The 20709-nt window shown below is 49.4% G+C and overlaps 1 protein-coding gene across 5 annotated transcripts in view; it reads right to left on the bottom strand.

Moving 5' to 3' along the window:
- The window catches only part of adgrb3 (adhesion G protein-coupled receptor B3), a 135670-nt gene that overhangs the window by 29834 nt on the left and 85127 nt on the right, over nucleotides 1-20709 (bottom strand). For all 5 annotated transcript variants that reach the window (XM_023833761.2, XM_072709356.1, XM_072709357.1 and 2 more), the window contains 5 exons: nucleotides 14892-15038; nucleotides 14274-14349; nucleotides 10592-10694; nucleotides 9237-9280; nucleotides 313-439 (listed from right to left, as the gene is read on the bottom strand). In XM_023833761.2, the coding sequence (XP_023689529.1) occupies nucleotides 313-439; nucleotides 9237-9280; nucleotides 10592-10694; nucleotides 14274-14349; nucleotides 14892-15038 (497 nt within the window). The remainder of the gene's footprint in view (nucleotides 1-312; nucleotides 440-9236; nucleotides 9281-10591; nucleotides 10695-14273; nucleotides 14350-14891; nucleotides 15039-20709) is intronic.

The raw sequence follows: 20709 nt of genomic DNA, 5'->3' as shown, positions 1-20709 counted from the left end.
ACACATCACACACGCGGGTGCACACACACACATCTCACACACGCAGACATACACACACACACATGCAAACATCAAAAACACACGTAAACACACTATTGCAAACAATTACGCCCAAATCAGGAACACACACGCACCGATCATCAAAAGAACCCGCACCTGCAACCAAATTAACACATAAAACGAAATTTTCAGGAACAAAATATTATCAAACGAATCGTGCTGGTCAACACACCTCTGCAGCGCAAATATCAACCACGACACGATCGCTACAATTCATATAATAACAAAAAAACTCTAAAAAGGCACACTTACTATTTCTCTTGGTTGCTGAGCCAAAATGGCGAAGGTAGATACGCGATCACATAAGCATTTTGTATGGGATGCATCGGTAAGCACGGTTTTACATCCCTTGGCGGACCAGGATCCCCAGGAATCGTTCCTGCAAGGAAAAGGTGGGATGAATCAGCCCTCAAACTGGGCAGGCGAATCCGTCTGCGATTATTTTAAGACGAAATGATCAGACTATAAAACCAAAAGCGACTCGCAGTTCGCTGTGATAGGCGTTGAATAGAGAGGCTGGGAGCTGTCCTGCCGCCCGTGGTGCTGATGGATGAAATTCCTCCATGCATCAGCTTCCCATGCATCACCCCGCCATGCATCACCTCCCCATGCATCACCCACCCATGCATCAGTTTCCCATCCCCGGTACAAGCGCACTAAAGCCAGCCGCTCCTGCGGTACCGAAAGCAAAATGCCATCTGTACCAGCATTGCCTGATGCGAAACCACGGAGCGCGTCTGCCTGCTTTTCCCTCCCGTTATGCCGGTGCTTTCGTGCTTTAAATCTCCCTTCTCTTTTTCGCTTGATCTTTTCCCCTAGTCGTTCCAATTAGCAGCTTTAGGATGCTTCCTGAGGGGGAATTTGAGCCTGGATACGGCGGACAGCATCAGATTGATGCTCTCTCCGCTGGTGCTGTTGCTCAGGCGGAGGGGGAGGGCTGCTCGCACACAGCACACTTTGGCACAAATCTTTTATTTTTTTATCATTTAATTCGGCAATAGAGACATAGCCGGACATCGCTCGTTCGGGCTTGAGACAGTTTGCTCTTCCAGCGGCGGTCGCTATGCCGCGTTACACGTGAAAGCTGCGCTTGGCTGCGGAGCCGGAGCGCGTTTCACCCCGTGAAACGGAGAGGATGGTAGCAGCCGGCCGGTCCCTTTCTATATAGCCGCAGATAAATGGCAGCAAAACACGCTCCATCCGATCTGCACACACTCCTGTCTCCGCACAGACATTAAGCCTATAAACAGGCACACAGTAGCCTGTGTATCATGTGGGAATCTCCGGCGTAAAGCAAAAATTGATTAATTGGTCTGTCTTTCGAGGAATAAAAACAGTTACATTTTCTTAGAAAGCCATTAGTGCAGTTACGAAGAACAAAATGTCTCTATCTATCTATCTATCTATCTATCTATCTATCTATCTATCTATCTATCTATCTATCTATCTATCTATCTATCTATCTATCTATCTATCTATCTATCAAATATTAATAAGATGTGTTTATACAAAATGCTTACTATACCACTTTCAGTGCCAAAACGTTTTAGCAAACAGGGTTTCACAATAAAAACACAATAGCTGCATTTATAAGAAGCTTCAATGTCAGCTCTACGGGCCACTTCAGGGATAAAATCCGTAAAACTGTTTCCGTCGGATTGTTATACGACAGATACAGGACTGATTCAGCGAAAGCCTGGGGTGATGAAGACATGAACACTGTATCACCAGCGTGCCAATACTGATTAATCCCCATATGTCTCTGAAGATCAAGCCCACATCAGCAGAACCATACTAAATAATGCAATCTCTCTGTAGGTAATTATTAGTCCAATCCAGCAAGACAACCCCTTAAATGAGAGCTAGACGGCAATATCTAGATTAGGGTTAACTGGATTTAAATCATCACATCAGCAAACCGATACATTCAGAAACATAATTAGTTATTAAAACATGCTGTTTACGAAAGATAACAATCATAAAAATTTAGCACGCATGAAATATGTTCAGAAGTTTGTAAAAGGAGTGCACTCTAGGCACTATATTTAATTTGATAGACTTGATCTTGATCGTATTCTGGTTTAATCTGAAAGACTGGCTCTTATTCTGCGTTAATCTGACAGACCGCCATCCTCAAAATGCTCGAACAGTTAGTACAGCATAAATACTGCCGCTGCTTATAATCTTCTGTTATTTATGCTCTTTTGTAATGAGGCCAAAATTTATCCCTTGAGCCGTGTTAGAAAAGCTTTTTGCTATATTACCGTTTTCGCTTTGCCCCCGAAGTGCTTTACCTTATTGCAATAATGGAATATAATCTTTCAGATGATGCTGAAAAGTTACATAACCCAGAAGGCGAAAATGTGGATGCTGAGAGATCGTCTTTTCCTTGATGTGATTCTCTGACGATGATAGCGTCTCCTTCAGATCTGCTTTTCATGCTCAAATGCGGTCAACGAGCCCTATGAAATATGGCATCATCAAGCCGAAAGGTGCAAATAGCGCAAAGGACGAATGACAGTGAATATCCTTTGGCTTATAGGCCTAACGTTTAAGACGCTGAAAGCTTGTAACTATTTCTGCTGGTTAATAAATACCCGAATCACACCACTTTTCGATTGTTGGATTAACAGACTTCCTCCTATGGAAAACAAATAAATAAAAAAACTTTAGCATATTAAATTGTCCGATGCCACTGCTTTACCTCATTGTAATCGAATGTAATGCATAAGCCCTACGTTATGGAATGTATAGCGTACTGCAATGAAAACTAATTAATTAGCAAAAACGTAATGAAAGACATGACAGTACAAAATGTGTTTATCCGAATTATGATAAAAAATGTATCAGGCTAATCGATGGCCAGCTAGGTGTGTTTCTAGACTAGCGCCGGACACAAGGATGTCGATGTGGTCACATGGTAGCCTGCTGGAGACGCCGCCTCCACACTGCTGACCTTTTGCACGAGATCGCAGGTCTCCGTTTCCAAGACCGAGAGCGGCTGAGCAGATGGGCAGAGGGCGGGGGGGTGGGGGGTGGTGATAATCACACGGCGGTAAGCGGCACGTGAGACATGCCCCGCTCTGCCCAGCGGGCACTGGCACGCGCGTCCAGAGGACGGTGCCCCCTTGACGATCCACACACGTCACCTGCCACTGAAATATCCCGCAAGAGCTCCTGACGCTCCCGACCTGAACAGCGGGGAGCCTCGCGGAGGGTGATAATGAAACTAAATCAAAGGATTTAAGGATGTCATTAGATGACTAGATCCAATTACAGCTCTGGTAGCGCCGGCTTCTATTCCCGGACCGGAGACTCCTCTAAATGGGAGGCACCGCACGTGTGTTTAAGGGCAGGATGCACTGTCCAGGCGATCTGCGTCACTGCCTGTCGGAATTTAAGAGAAACAGAGGAGCCGCCGTCTGACAAGACTGAGACACTGAGCTAAAAGCAGAGAAGAAACAGCACACAGTGGGGATGACTCTCCATCTTGGGGGATCGTACACTGGAAAGGGGGGAGCTGAACACGGGGTGGGGGGGGGGGCGGCCGATCGCTGTCTGTCTCTGTGAGCTGTTCTCTGCCCTGGTGACATTTTCCACAAACGTGGCACCACTGTGGAAGACCCCCCCATCTCTGCCACGGACTCCTTGTCCTGTTCCCGTCCGGCAGAAGATACAGGAGCAGCAGCTCCTTCCCCGAGGCTGTCAGGACACTAAATACCCTGCTGCCCCCCCACCCCCCCAGCCTGGCACTGCTCACTTTAACTCTTAAATTCACTGTTATTATCTATTTATTGTTCATTCTTAGCCCCCACATGTTTAACCCAGTCCGTTACATGGCCGCTGCCCTCCCCCTTATTTACATACACGCACTGCACTGTGTATATGAGGCCTTGTACATAAACCTTGTGTCCACCCCCCCCGTTTCACACTGTCCTGTGTTTTGCACTGTAAGTCCTGTGAAAACCCCCCCCCCTGTCACTCACTGTCTGTATGTCACACCACAGTCCTGGGGGCCTTATTCCATGCCATTGTGTACCGGCATGTGAACGGCATGACCATAAAGCTCACTTTAATTGACTTGACATCTCTGAAAGGTCGATAAGCTCTTCCAGAACATTCTCCCAACTCCCGCAGACTGAGTAACTGGCTGTAAATGACTGAAACACTGACTGTAACTTTATAAATAAAGAATCTAACTGAAATAATTATGGTGTCAGATTCCGCTCTGTAGCCTTGTAGTGCTAAGAAAAATTAGCTAAATATAAATGGTTTAATCTTCAATAGAAATTCATGCCCACAATGGTAGTGTGAAATGACACGTGTTGCTAATATACCTCTATTCTGAATAATGAGCAGGAAGATAGCAGCATGATTTTATTTTTTTGAATGTTTGGCTCATTTGGCTTCCTGTTAACAGCAATTGAGCAGCTGTAGATTAGCGACGGGCGAATGGCATTGAGTGAGGGCTCTCCAGACATCAGCGTGCAATCACCTCACTCCTCCTCCGACTACGCCTTCGCTCCTGAGACGGAAGACTCCACAGAAGGATTCGGAAGGGAGCTTTATTTAAAATTCAACAGCTCATTCATAAAGGCACATTTGTAATAGATTAGGTTAATGATACGATTCCGTTGATTAAACGACAAAAAGGTCTTGATTAAAGGGAACAAAAAAGACAAATGTCCTGATTACCTGTGTCAGGCACCTTATGAATCGCTCTGGGTGGGGGGGGGGCACACACAGCTGCTACATTATTTTGTTTATATGCAGCATGTATTCATTAATAAATTGCTGCTTAAAGTGCCGGATTCGTGAGCAAATAGCCAACGGCAGAGCGGCCTGTTGCATAGCAAAGAGCCTGCAAGACGAAATGCCAGTCGCATGGATGGGAAATGAGCCTTAGGTTCTCGAGCTATGCTGCTATTATTATTATCATTATTATTATTATTATTATTATTATTGTTCCCAATAATGGACTGGACTTGTTCCCATCCCAGGCCTCCTAACCTGACCTTTGTTGCACACTGTTTTGCTAATTAAATTTTTGTGTCTCAAGATAATGTAGAAAACATTTCCTCACATTCATCATGCAGTGGGTAAAAGGGCCTGATGTAATCACATCCCTGATAACGGAAGCTGCAGAGATGGCTGAAATAATGGGTCTTCAAAGGAGGGGCGAGACCCGCTGTCTTCCACCTCGCAGCGAGCGGCACAGGGACACGGTGGGATGGTAACTGAACACGGTAGCTGAACACGGTAGCTGAACACGGTAGCTGAAAGCTGGTGTCCTGAATGGGGTTAAAACCATGCATTCAGGAAGAGGATGTTAATAACCCCCCCTCAAAAACACAAACACTCTCCTCCGCAGAAGTTTGACTGCATCAGAGATGCGTGTTGAGATGTCGATAGCACGTAAGATCTTGCTCTGTTGCTGTTATGGGGCACCGTGCTGCTGAAGCGACTGACTTTCACCTACTGTAGTACGACTGCAAGCAAAACCAGACCGACGGGCGTCCGCCAGCAGAGGAGGTGAGGAGCTGAATGTTCTGGCCTGACAGCCCCGGACGGCGGCCTTGGCGCGGAGGCTTTGGCCTGACGACAGCAGGTCCCCTTTCAGGTCCTCTCTCCGGCGGGCGTCAGCGAGATCCAGTCACCATCGTTTTCACAGGGCTATTTCATACGGATTCACCCTGCATACCGAGATGGCCTGGCTCCCAGGAGCACTCACTGTGGGGGGGGCAGGAGGCACTCGCAATGGACACTCTGTGGTCACCAAGTGGTTGGGGAGGGTCTCCCCCCAGAGGCCTGGAGAAACTATAGCCATAGCATCCTGGTATTGGCACAATGGTGGGTCCTTTTCAGTGAATGGGGGAGCAGGTCCTTTTCAGTGAATGGGGGAGCAGGTCCTTTTCAGTGAATGGGGGAGCAGGTCCTTTTCAGTGAATGGGGGAGCAGGTCCTTTTCAGTGAATGGGGGAGCAGGTCCTTTTCAGGGAATGGGGGAGCAGGTCCTTTTCAGCCATAACTACTGTGCCATTTCATTGGTGGGGGGGGGGGGGGGGGCAGGGATATCCAGCAGCACTCCTCAAATGGTTATTTTCTTAAATTATACCCATATTACAGGATTATAAATGTAATAAAATATCACTGAATTAACATTAAAATTGTGTTTAGTCCCGTTCAGAGATGAATACAGGCGTTCTGTGTTCTGTAAAGTGCAGTTTACCTCTATAATGCTTCTTTAAATGCCTGATACTCCTCCCTTTTAACTTGTAAACCAGAACAGCAGACAGGTCAGGGCAGCCCCTCTCCGGCCGATTACCGCCTCGTCACCCTGAGTGCGGCCCTCCCTCCTGCTCACCCGCGTCTGGCCTCCTGACCTCAGACAGGTCAGTTTGTGGTCTGACCGCAGACCTCGGAGGGCTTGGGTCTGAGTCGGGGCCCGCCATGCTAATTAGTGAGGTCACATGACCTTGGCCGGTCCCGCTCATGGCTCTGTTGACACCGGTAAGGTGCGAACTGAGTCAGGTGACTGACTGCGAAGTGGCCGGGCTCACGCTGAGGTCATCGCTCCTGCCTCCCTCGCCATGCGTCTAATAAGGCGCTGGAACTGGGCCGATGGCACGAGATGGCCAAGTGTGGCCAGCAGGGGGCAGACACAGCAGGCCAGGGTGGGGTGGCCGGGTCAGTCTCTGATTCCCACAATCAGCCTCGGAGACCCTCCACTTGGCCGGCACCGGCTAATCGGCAATCCCAGCGTTCTCCAAACATCGTCAGATTTAACCGAATCCCAAAATCCAAAGCCGCATTAAAATACTTAGAAGCTATTTTTGTAAATATATACTTCCCCATATCAATTCTAAAAAGCTTACATAGTAATGAGAGAATTAGTAGATGATTAACGAGTGTAAATAAATACACAAGTAAGTAAACGAGTTATTCCTTCAAACCGATGCCATGAAGAATAGAGTGAAATAAATGCGACACCTGAATTGGCCCGATTGACAGGAGGTCAGTGTATCTTCATTAAAAAACACATTTTAAAATGGATGCTGGATGCTGTGGGGAGGGCGGGGGCCTCGGGTCCTTGCTTCCACCTGGGGGGTCACGTTCAGGCTGCAGTGGGGGGGGTTACACCCAGGCAGGAACAATCCAAAAGTGCTAAGGCTCAGGCTCTAGGTTAATCCGTAACACTGAGCAGAGGTGTCAGGTGCCACCTCTGACTCTGAGGAAGCTCCCTGCTCCCCGTGTCTCCGGCTGCAGGCTGCGGTCCTCGGCGCACTGCGCGGATTATCTAAAGGTGCTCGCTGGGCCACACGTGATATTTAAACCCGCAATATGGAGGCCGATAAGCACAGCTGTCTGACACCTGGATAAATCTTCACATGGCAATATAGTCCGAGGATAAGAACTGCTTTAGGTATGTAGTGAAATGGAAATCAGTCCAAATCACACACAGAACCTAAGAGATCCTGGGTGAGAACCTTCACACAGAACCTAAGAGAACATGGGTGAGAACCTTCCCAAGCTACTGTCCTACTGAAGGATTCGCAGGTGCAGGAGACACTGTTATAAAACTCAGAGGAAAGGAGAAGAGTTACATCCCAGAGTGCTGGCCAGCTGAAGTCCATACAACAGAAACGAGAACCTAATGAGAACCTGAAATGTGAATGATGGTTTGAAGAGACATGAAATTGTAAATAATCAGGGGGCTGATCAAACAGGAGCCCAGGTAGGACCAGGATAGAGCAGGCTACTTCTGAGTGATATCCTCATCCATCCAGAATATCAGATGCTGTGACCAGGTAAAGGACAGCTTGAATCACACAGCTGGAAGAGAATCTGAGGAAAACACTGACCTTCTTTCAGTGTCATTCTCTCACCAGCTATTCCTTAACTTTTTCATTTTAGCTTGTGAGGCTTGATGAAACAATGTCAATAAACTTTCATACACACTTCATTCATCATGTTGAAGTGCTGTGCTTCATTTTTCAGTGGTGTGTTTGTTCATTAGAGGTGTGTCTGTTCATTTATTGGTGTTGTGCTTGTTTGTTTATCAGTGCTGGGCTTGTTCGTTTGTTGGTTGCGTGTCTGTTTATCAGTGCTGGGCTTGTTCGTTTGTTGGTTGCGTGTCTGTTTATCAGTGCTGGGCTTGTTCGTTTGTTGGTTGCGTGTCTGTTTATCATCGCTGGGCTTGTTCGTTTGTTGGTTGCGTGTCTGTTTATCAGTGCTGGGCTTGTTCGTTTGTTGGTTGCGTGTCTGTTTATCATCGCTGGGCTTGTTCGTTTGTTGGTTGCGTGTCTGTTTATCAGTGCTGGGCTTGTTCGTTTGTTGGTTGTGTGTCTGTTTATCATTGCTGGGCTTGTTCGTTTGTTGGTTGTGTGTCTGTTTATCAGTGCTGGGCTTGTTCGTTTGTTGGTTGTGTGTCTGTTTATCAGTGCTGGGCTTGTTCGTTTGTTGGTTGTGTGTCTGTTTATCATTGCTGGGCTTGTTCGTTTGTTGGTTGTGTGTCTGTTTATCATTGCTGGGCTTGTTCGTTTGTTGGTTGTGTGTCTGTTTATCAGTGCTGGGCTTGTTCGTTTGTTGGTTGTGTGTCTTTATCAGTGCTGGGCTTATTTATTTTTTTTGTTTTTTGGTAATGTGCTTCTTACAAATCAGAATTGCATCGAAATGAATGTGTATCACTCTGCATTTCCGTTTTCTACTAGAAGTGCAACTTGGAGGTGAAACTCTGGGGCTTCCTTTAGGAGGGAAGATGGAAAATGCTTAATTTCAAGGAGAAATGCATAAATACTAAAATGCATATTAAGACCATCAACAGCACGTTTGCAATATGGATATAAAACAAACCGTAAAATGGCTCTGATGAATAGCGGCCAGTCCCTAATTTTTAGAACACCGCATTTATTCACTTCTATCAGCAAACGTGGGCCATCGAATACCTCGCTGTAGGTCATGTGACACCCCCCCCCGCCCCCCCAGCTGAAGCTGTTTTCACTGACATCTCACTAAGCTGCGGTGCGGATGTGCAGATCGCCATGGTTACGGAGCTTTGGCTAAGAGATGGGAAAATGTGCCTTTGTTTTACTGACCATGAAATTGGTTTCAGGGGCCACGTGAAGTTGGGACCACATGCTTGTGATGTGCCAGAGCGACAGCGTGCATCTGACTTACGTGGCGGTGCTGTCCCACGATGCGCAGTACGGGTTGCTGGTGCCCTGGAAGACATAATCAGTAGTTGTGTTTACTATCACTCAAACTATGCATTTGCATGGGGCCCCTGAGGTTTAGGCCCCCTATTGGCCACAAACAATCACTACGCTAAATATTAAATGATCATGGTCCTTATTTAGTAGATGCTGAAGCAGCATGTTCTGCTAACCAGCTAGTTGTTATGATCTTCTGACTGTACTAATTATTTATTTTGTCTTAGTAACATCTCGGGGGGGCAAGGGGGCCCCAGGAACGGCAAACCTGCCTATTCAGCGGTGGCACAGCCCTCCCTAAGATGGGGGGCCAGCGGTAATCCAGATTTCGCTGATCAATCACCTCCCTTGTGGCTGAGCTTAGCCGACGGGACCGAGAGCTACCCTTGCAATTATGCACAGGCACCCCCCAGAAGCCGGCCCTATGCTCCGCAGGAAGGAGCAGTCACAGGCATCGGCTAATTAATTACTGAACCGATTACCAGCCATTGTTTGCTGATGAACATGGCTCCTATTGTGGCGGCAGTCAGCAGAGAGGCAGGAAGCGGTGAAGAGGAGGCGGACGCCCTGTACAGCCCGCTCACGGGCACCCTGATTAAGATAACGAGGCGAGGCCGCGTCTCGCTTAGGCTGCAAACCGCCAATGGAATTAGCTTCTAATTAGCACTTAATTATCTATTGAAAGTGGACAAGCAGTAAGTGGTGTTTACGACATCAGTGGGCTTCCCAGTGCTGTTTACCCATAATGCACCTCTCCATCCCAGCGAAGTACACAACATATGTATCCATCCATCAGCATAATGGCTTCCTGCAGGTGCCACACAATATATCCAACGATCATGTAATTAGCAATGTCACTGACTCAGTGATTTGGGTGAAACATTAATTTTCTTTACTGAAGAACTCTTTACTGTCTGTGACACTAGCATTTGCAGAAAGGTCGTGTTTATCATCATAAATTACCTGTTCAGGTGGAAATCATTATCGTACATTATCTACTAAATGCCATTTCATCGCCTCAGTCGGCAAAACCAAAAGTTCAGGTACAAAAGGCAGCTGTGAGCTCGCGCCTTGACATCTTCACGAGGACCCTGGGACCTTTATTTGCTATTGCTGTGAAGGTGTATTTGAGTCTCTTCTTGCTAGAATCACCAAGATTTCCTTAAGTCACTCATGACTTCAGAAAAGTTCCTTGTTTTATAATGCGGAAATGTTAAAAAGAATACAAAAAGCAGACAGCGAGGAAAGTAAGTGTAAAGTTAAGTAACTGATAATAAACACAATGCGGTACAAGCACAATAAAATGTGGTAAAGATGGCTCACGTTGGCCAGATGAGCTAGCTCTATTTCCAGGTGTGTCTCTGAAAATGTTGGCTCGGGCCTCACAGTCACAGCGATGACTTTGGAGTTGACAGACGTTTTGTTTCTGTTGGAAAAACAGAAATGGTGTTCGGTTAAACACACGCAGTTCATCATAAAGATGTCAGCTTCATCTCCCAGGAAACATTTACATGCATTTTATTTAGCCGACATTTCTGCCCAAAGCGACATACAAGTGTTACAAATAGCACATTACAAACATTCATGCTGCAAAGGGGTCGACTAGGCAGCTAGGCTGAGCTTCCAGTCAATGCCCAGGTACAGTGTGAGCAGTGTTGGAGCAAGACCAACATCTTCCAAGCAAAGAGCCACCCCATGTACGCACCGTCCAGATTTCTTTAATGCCCAATCACTTCAGTGACTTGACTGCGTGAACGTTTACGGTCTGCTGTTGAAAAATTTTCTTCTTTAAGCCCGAGGTGAATTCAAATATTTTACAGCGACTGCTGACGTCATGCACGTGAAAAGTCTCCAACGTGAACAAACTTGTCTGTGGATAAGGCTGATTTCACAAGCACGATTTCACAGTCCATTTAAAACAAGCCAACAGAACCAAAATCCGAGCAGCCTCTCAACTGATGCGCTTTTCCAGACACTGAGCGGCTGAGGGGACAGTGACATCGATGTCACCATACCTTTATCCCTCTCAAACATGACAAATTCCCCAGCAAATGCAGAAGGACACGTCCTGTTTCCCGAGTTATTCCTGCTTTTAGGAATAAATGGTTTGGAGAAGCTGTCAGCCCAGAAGAGTTTACAAAGTCAGCAAACATTTATGTCTAATCACAACAGCTCCTGGTTTCCACACTAAAACTCAAAATGACTGATTGGCAACCAATTGAGCGGGCAGTAGGGGGAGTAGCGATTAAGGCTCCAGGTTCCCAGCAGAGCCCCAGCTTTCCTGCCCTTGAGAGAGCCCCCCCCAACCAGAGCTACCGCAGTAAAAGGTCCATCAGTAACTAACTGCTTTCAGTGAATCATAACCAAAGGGCATTGACACATATGAGGAGTTTGTCCTGGTGCCTGGTCACACATTTCACACACAATTGTAACTGAGGAAATGTAGACTTATAATAATAATAATAATAATAATAATAATAAAAATATCGACTTATAATAATCATAAAAATATAACATAAGTTACATGTATTTTACAACACACATAAAATGCAGACCAGTATCAGCAACAACAAACGCGAAAGAGCGTGCAAATTCTGCAAAGCAGGTTAACGAGGGCAGCTCCTGCAAATGGCCAGAGCCGCCTGCCTGCACACTCAGCCGTGGGCTTGGAATTTCACGCTTCAGATAGAGGAGCAGTTTGCCCTTTAATCTGGGGGGTGGGGGTTGAGTGACAGTGTGAGCTGGCATGTGAATTTGGGATGTGTCCCCTACGGGACAGAGTGGGGACGATTATGGTGACACGCTAGAGACCTGGCCCACTAATCCACCCAGACGGTGGTATGGGAACGCTGGGACCAGGGAGGATGTGATAGCACATAGGAAATGCTCAGGCTGAAATTAAAATAAGCACGCATGTGTGCTGTTTTAAACAGAAACGCCTGTAGGGGGAGTAGCGGTTCATGAACCATAGGGAGGCCCGGCTCTTTAACTCTTACAAAGAATGTAATAAGCTTCACAAGTCACTGAAAGTCTCTTATAAATTTAAAATACAAAACGCTAGGCTCATAACTGTCAGAGGGGGCGGCGTGGGGCGTGTCTGATGTAGGACGTATCGGACAAACGCATCGAGTGGATCCGCAGTTATTTTGCCAATGGAGAGCAGGATGGGAGTGTGTGCCCGCTGTAACTGTGAGAGACGGTGTCATCGTGAAGCGCTTCAGTCCTCAATAACAGACACCGTTATCTATGTCCGCTAACCGCCGCTAGCGCAGCGTCCGTGAGGAGCCGCTCATTCACGCTGATTCCCAAAGCATCGGCGGCCCGGCGAAGGCAGATGTCCACACAGTGGCGGATTATGCGGAATACAAAGCCCTTTCAGACGGCCTGTTTGTTTGCGAACTGAGGCCTTGTACAGAAGCAGAATGTAAGTGGTCAATTTTAAAGTAGTATTGAGATTCAATGGCTTCAGAAGCATTGTGCTGCTTTTTAGGAGTGGATGAAGGAAGCAGGAAGAGTCCGACTGTACTCTGACGTCTGTGGGGCAGCACACATTCAGCGCAGAGGAGCCCTTAAGCCGCGCTCTGATTCCTCCTTGTCCGCTAATCTCTGTCACTCACAGGCCTGTTGTGGATTCTTATCGTAGTCAAAATGCAAGATTATTGACAGAATGGATCACACAGCACAGAACTAAGGTGCTGGCACAATCACACCCTCCCAAGATGGCTACGGAGGTTTGTGGTTTAGTAGGGACAACGATGTTTAGGTAAATACTTCATTTATCACTGATTTCTAATTGTCCCTGGCTGATTTGTAGGCCAGTGGAGAGCAAAGGCTGTCTGTCCTGCCCCTAATGCGCAGGCCTGCTGCTGCCCGATCTGCCGCGATGTTGGGAAGACCTCTCCCCATCCTGTCCGATCTGCCTCGGTGTTGAGCACACCTCTCCCCATCCTGCCCGATCTGCCTCGGTGTTGAGCACACCTCTCCCCATCCTGCCCGATCTGCCTCGGTGTTGAGCACACCTCTCCCCATCCTGCCCGATCTGCCTCGGTGTTGAGCACACCTCTCCCCATCCTGCCCGATCTGCCTCGGTGTTGGGCAGACCTCTCCCCATCCTGCCCGATCTGCCTCGGTGTTGGGCAGACCTCTCCCCATCCTGCCCGATCTGCCTCGGTGTTGAGCAGACCTCTCCCCATCCTGCCCGATCTGCCTCGGTGTTGGGCAGACCTCTCCCCATCCTGCCCGATCTGCCTCGGTGTTGGGCAGACCTCTCCCCATCCTATACGCCCTAATCCTCTGTGTTCCCATAAACACACCGCCCAACCCCCACTGCCAGCTGTGGGGGCGTTGACCGCGCGAGGTCTCCTTCCATCATTTTTCGTACCACACAGGAATTTCACCAACACATTTGTAGGAATGATCTCCTTGCCATCAGTAAGAAATGATTGACAGTCCAAGTCACAAGTATGCTTTTAAACTAAAGAAGTGTTTTCATGAGTTCATTTCTAACGTTCACTTGCTGAGGCACGTGGTCATTTAGAGGCCTGCAATGATCCTTCTGATCTGAGCTGGCCTGGCACACACTGGCCCCCCAGTACATGTGCACCCATCAGCCTTCTGGACTGGCGCTTTCACGAGCAGTGAGATGAGAACCTCACACCAACGCCACACGTACATCAAGCCAAAAGGCCACATGTGAGGCGAAGCTATCGGCTCGGTGATGCTGTTTCATAACTGTTCCTCCTAAATTGGTAGGAGGCTGCATTAGTAGGTGGGATCGTATGTGCACACACTGTCCTGCACCCACTGGGGAGTTACCGACTCCTCCATCACTGCAGCTAAAAATACCGCTCCTGTGTGGCCAAAATACCTCGTCCGATGAGCGCGTGTGCCCTGGGACACCCCCGGGGGCTGCACCGGCCTCAGCAGACCCTCCTCTCATGCCAGGCGCTAAAACCCACCCTGCCGGTGAGCAAACGGGGAGGGGGAGCGGCGCTGCAGCTCCTACCTGGGGGTGGGCAGCATGAGGCCCAGCGTTTTGTAGAGGACGGTGCCCAGGATGAAGACGGGGGAGGCGTCCACGTCTGCTGGGAGAGAGGAGACTGTTATTCACGCCCGGGACGGGCTGCGCCAGAGCCGCTCCTCCCGCTGCATACGCCACCGTTCTTTGGAAGCACAGAGCTTCACTCATCAGACAGAACTTTGTGTGTCATCGTTAGGGGAAATTCTCCGAGACAGGGCAGGGCGAGATGATGCAGCAGAGCCTTGTTAAAAGGCCTCACGTCACACCATCTAGCCGGTAATAATCAGAGATGATGACATGAGCCCAGAGAGGCTAAAATAACAGCCGATGTTTCACGCTCATGTGATTTTGAGTTTGGTGGCTGTGATATTTATAGGAACCTACTTGCATTGTTTTGGTATGGCACAGAAGTATGGCTCGACGGCAAAACTAAATGTAACCGATCGCGAATCGGGTGTTTTGGCCGCACATCAACATCAGCTGACGCCAAGGAAGGCTCTTAGCACGCTGCAACGCCGCAGTCTCGAAGGACAGAAAACTCATCAAATATTTAAGGTGCAAGACGACCTGAGAGAAGGAGCCAGCAGAGGAGTGGCGCTTTACCTGCAGAAGGAGAGACAAAGACACCCTTGGGGATGACGACTTTGTCCTCAGAGTTGCGCGCCCAGTCCACCATGCCTTTCCGCCCTTTCATGGGGAAGTTGATGTCCGTCATGACGGAGACTGCCGGAAGCTTCTGTATGCTGGCCACTGTGAGAGGGCGAGCAAGCGGGAGAGAGAGAGAGACAGAGAGAGAGTCAGATTGGGCCTGGGTTTGTAGGACAGAAAGACGCAGAATTAGAGAGCAGAATGACCCCCCATCTGTGGAGTGCAGTATAAGCTGCACTGAATCCCCTGCACAGTCCTGGTGTGTGTAAGTAATTCTACCTTCCACTGACCTGCACGCGTGTCCCATACACACCCAGGAGGGGGAAAACCGCTCCAACGCCCCCTTTTTCTATCCAGTCTTGACAGAATGGGTATTTCGTCTCTTTATTTTAAGCAATCTACCCATTGCGTTTCATCCATCCATTCATTGACCAGCCCGGTGCATCCTCAATAAGGACCCCATCCATCCATCCATCCATCCATCCATCCATCCATCCCTCTGCCCTGTGTTGTGCGATTTACCATCCCTGTATCTGGAGGCCCCTGTGTCTGAATGCTTATCAATGATAAGCATATACCTGGCTGCAGTATAACATGCATGTTATATGCAAATGATATGCAAATGATATGCAAAGGAGCCGCAGGGCTAACGGCCTCGTTATGGCAGCTCTCAATGCGCTAGGCGGCTCCCAGCTCCTTAATGCACCCGTTTGATGCATAATTGGCTGTAGACGTTTCCAGATGGCTCTGGAGAGGATCTGCAGCTCAGATCAAAGCGTCCCAATGGCAGGGAGCCCCCCCCCCCCCCAGAACACTGGCCCCCCTCCCTGCTGCCGCCTTCGGCACCACGTCATTGCTACGGTAACCGGATGCGCGCTCTTTGCCATTCGTCCGCTTCTTGGCGCTGCCTCACAGGAGTGCAGGTAGGATGCGAGGACCGCGGCCTCAGTCCTGCAGGCAGATGGCGCCGGCGGGCAGCGTTCAACCTTTGAGCTGCAGGCTCCCTGCCGGGGTCCTGCTCAGGAATCCAAATCCTGCTATAGCACTGCTTTTTGGACCCTGATGGCACCTGTACAAACAGCTGGCTGTAAATAATGTATAATATGCTTTTGCAGGCCCTTAACCGGCACCCGAGGGCCAAACACACGGCATGGGGTCCCTGGCTGTTTGCGCAACCCACTGTGGACCGAGGGCGAAGCGGCAGCTGGACGCTGCGGCGCATTCTGGGCACCGCAGGTGGCTGCGGCGCATTCGAGGAAGCTCTCGGGGTGTGTTTTAATGACGCCACGTGCGATCGCACACCCTTCATTAACACCTGTGTCCCTGACCGGTGCAGAGCAACAAGATTAGCTGCTACGCGCTAATAATCAAAGATCAGGGAGAGAGCGTGTCCACGGCTGGAGGGGCCGTCGACTTGGTTTGGGAGGACAGGCCCCAACGGGAATGGATCTGAGCCACCGCCAAGCACAAACAATCAGCCCTGTGCCTTTCACAGCGAGAAATGCTTCAAATCTATATTACTGCGACTGTGCATTTGTGGTTATTCATGGTGTTCAAGGACACCTTCCATACTGACCATCAAACATCCACACAGAAATACTGTCCCCTGTAAACTGACCATCGTAATGCTGCATGTCCACACTGACCACAGAAATACTGTCCCCTGTAGACTGACCATCATAATGCCGAACGTCCATACTGACCACAGAAATACTGTCCCCTGTAGACTGACCATCATAAAGCCGCACGTCCACACTGACCACAGAAATACTGTCCCCTGTAGACTGACCACCATGATGCCGCACGTCCAAACTGACCACAGAAATCCTGTCCCCTGTAGACAGACCACCATAATGCCGCACGTCCAAACTGACCACAGAAATACTGTCCCCTGTAGACTGACCATCATAATGCCACACGTCCACACTGACCACAGAAATACTGTCCCCTGTAGACTGACCACCATGATGCCGCACGTCCAAACTGACCACAGAAATACTGTCCCCTGTAGACTGACCATCATCATGCCGCACGTCCAAACTGACCACAGAAATCCTGTCCCCTGTAGACAGACCACCATAATGCCGCACGTCCAAACTGACCACAGAAATACTGTCCCCTGTAGATTGACCATCATAATGCCGCACGTCCACACTGACCACAGAAATACTGTCCCCTGTATACTGACCATCATAATGCCGCACGTCCAAACTGACCACAGAAATACTGTCCCCTGTAGACTGACCATCATAATGCCGCACGTCCACACTGACCACAGAAATACTGTCCCCTGTAGACTGACCACCATAATGCCGCACGTCCACACTGACCACAGAAATACTGTCCTCTGTAGACTGACCATCATAAAGCCCCACGTCCACACTGACCACAGAAATACTGTCTCCTGTAGACTGACCATCATAATGCCGCACGTCCACACTGACCACAGAAATACTGTCCCCTGTAGACTGACCACCATAATGCCACACGTCCACACTGACCACAGAAATACTGTCCCCTGTAGACTGACCATCATAAAGCCGCACGTCCACACTGACCACAGAAATACTGTCCCCTGTAGACTGACCATCATAATGCCGCACGTCCAAACTGACCACAGAAATACTGTCCCCTGTAGACTGACCATCATAAAGCCGCACGTCCACACTGACCACAGAAATACTGTCCCCTGTAGACTGACCATCATAATGCCGCACGTCCAAACTGACCACAGAAATACTGTCCCCTGTAGACTGACCATCATAAAGCCGCACGTCCACACTGACCACAGAAATACTGTCCCCTGTAGACTGACGACCATAATGCCGCACGTCCACACTGACCACAGAAATACTGTCCCCTGTAGACTGACCACCATAATGCCGCACGTCCACACTGACCACAGAAATACTGTCCTCTGTAGACTGACCATCATAAAGCCCCACGTCCACACTGACCACAGAAATACTGTCTCCTGTAGACTGACCATCATAATGCCGCACGTCCACACTGACCACAGAAATACTGTCCCCTGTAGACTGACGACCATAATGCCACACGTCCACACTGACCACAGAAATACTGTCCCCTGTAGACTGGCCATCATAAAGCCGCACGTCCACACTGACCACAGAAATACTGTCCTCTGTAGACTGACCATCATAATGCCGCACGTCCAAACTGACCACAGAAATACTGTCCCCTGTAGACTGACCATCATAAAGCCGCACGTCCACACTGACCACAGAAATACTGTCCCCTGTAGACTGACCATCATAATGCCGCACGTCCAAACTGACCACAGAAATACTGTCCCCTGTAGACTGACCATCATAAAGCCGCACGTCCACACTGACCACAGAAATACTGTCCCCTGTAGACTGACCATCATAATGCTGCACGTCCACACTGACCACAGAAATACTGCCCCCTGTATAAATACTACCCCCCCATCATAATGCCTCCATCTCTGGCCATCATGTCACTCTGCAGGGGGGGGGGGTGGTGGTTGCTGTTTTCCTCTCATTCCTCTCTTTGTTCCTGTACCTCTCAGGCGGGACCCAGGCTGAGTCATACCTGAACAAAGACTGTTTTTGTGCAAATATTTTACAAATAGAGGCAGTGAGGTTGGGGGGTGGGGGTGAGACTCTGACAATCTGACAAGAGGACCCCACAGAGGACAGCACTGCGGGTATTTATTGCGTGCCTGAAAGGGGCTGTAAATTAGGCTGGGGATGGTGTGTCCAGATGCCAGCGGTTTTGGCTGCTAGCGGAGGTAGCTTCATGTCCTTTGGATGAAACGGGACGTGTTGTTGTCCGGGATGAGTGTGATGTCACTACGGAGATGCGAGTGTCAACGCTGTCAGTTTGCTACAGTGTCACCTGGGTCCCGCCTCATGCGGTGGCCCAGAATTATGTGATGATCAGTATGCCAGCATGTAATTATTCTGGAGTCTTCATGTGAGATGCATTCAACCCAAATGAATAAGGAGCCGAGTGTTTTACGAGCCGGACAATGATATAGCTCTTCCTGGCGCCATCACGGAATGACGCCTCAGGGTATGAATGTTCTTTTTATGCCAGGTCCTGGTTGTGGTTCAATGTGACATGAGGTAGAGTCGCTTTTCAGCACAGGGCTGTCGGGGTCTCCTGCAGAGTGAGATTCCGGAGCTTACGGCCATTGGGAATGAGCACTGTTGCATTGGCGTTACCAGCATAGCTGAGGAATAAAGGGAAGTAGCTTGTCTGTATTACTGCAGAGATGTGTCCAGTTGGGACTGAAATCCAACTTCCAGCCGCTAATCAATCTCAGGCAAACAGTGACACTAAATAAGCTGGATAAGCTGGTCCCTCTTACTCCTGACATCAGCCACAATTTGCACTGCTCTCTGTTACACTCGAGCTTGTGAGGCTGTCTCTGGATGCACAAGGCAGTGCGGGAAGGCTGTCCCTTAATGCACAAGGCAGTGCGGGAAGGCTGTCCCTTAATGCACAAGACAGTGCGGGAAGGCTGTCCCTTAATGCACAAGGCAGTGTGGGAAGGCTGTCCCTTAATGCACAAGGCAGTGTGGGAAGGCTGTCCCTTAATGCACAAGGCAGTGCGGGAAGGCTGTCCCTTAATGCACAAGGCAGTGCGGGAAGGCTGTCCATTAATGCACAAGGCAGTGCGGGAAGGCTGTCCCTTAATGCACAAGGCAGTGTGGGAAGGCTGTCCCTTAATGCACAAGGCAGTGTGGGAAGGCTGTCCCTTAATGCACAAGGCAGTGTGGGAAGGCTGTCCCTTAATGCACAAGGCAGTGTGGGAAGGCTGTCCCTTAATGCACAAGGCAGTGTGGGAAGGCTGTCCCTTAATGCACAAGGCAGTGTGGGAAGGCTGTCCCTTAATGCACAAGGCAGTGTGGGAAGGCTGTCCCTTAATGCACAAGGCAGTGTGGGAAGGCTGTCCCTTAATGCACAAGGCAGTGTGGGAAGGCTGTCCCTTAATGCACAAGGCAGTGCGGGAAGGCTGTCCCTTAATGCACAAGGCAGTGTGGGAAGGCTGTCCCTTAATGCACAAGGCAGTGCGGGAAGGCTGTCCCTTAATGCACAAGACAGTGCGGGAAGGCTGTCCCTTAATGCACAAGGCAGTGTGGGAAGGCTGTCTCTGGATGCACAAGGCAGTGTGGGAAGGCTGTCTCTGAATGCACAAGGCAGTGTGGGAAGGCTGTCTCTGGATGCACAAGGCAGTGTGGGAAGGCTGTCTCTGGATGCACAAGGCAGTGTGGGAAGGCTGTCCCTGGATGCACAAGGCAGTGTGGGAAGGCTGTCCCTGGGTGCACAAGGCAGTGTGGGAAGGCTGTCCCTGGATGCACAAGGCAGTGTGGGAAGGCTGTCCCTGGGTGCACAAGGCAGTGTGGGAAGGCTGTCTCTGGATGCACAAGGCAGTGTGGGAAGGCTGTCCCTGGGTGCACATGGCAGTGTGGGAAGGCTGTCCCTGGGTGCACATGGTAGTGTGGGAAGGCTGTCCCTGGGTGCACATGGTAGTGTGGGAAGGCTGTCCCTTAATGCACAAGGCAGTGTGGGAAGGCTGTCTCTGAATGCACAAGGCAGTGCGGGAAGGCTGTCTCTGAATGCACAAGGCAGTGCGGGAAGGCTGTCTCCGGGTGCACATGGCAGTGTGGGAAGGCTGTCTCTGGGTGCACATGGCAGTGTGGGAAGGCTGTCTCTGAGTGCACATGGCAGTGTGGGAAGGCTGTCTCTGGGTACATGGCAGTGTGGGAAGGCTGTCTCTGGG

This window comes from Paramormyrops kingsleyae, chromosome 3 (genome assembly GCF_048594095.1).
Source record: "Paramormyrops kingsleyae isolate MSU_618 chromosome 3, PKINGS_0.4, whole genome shotgun sequence".
Lineage (NCBI taxonomy): Eukaryota > Metazoa > Chordata > Actinopteri > Osteoglossiformes > Mormyridae > Paramormyrops > Paramormyrops kingsleyae.
The sequence above is the reverse complement of the archived record's forward strand: the minus strand, read 5'-3'. Positions and strand labels throughout refer to the sequence as shown.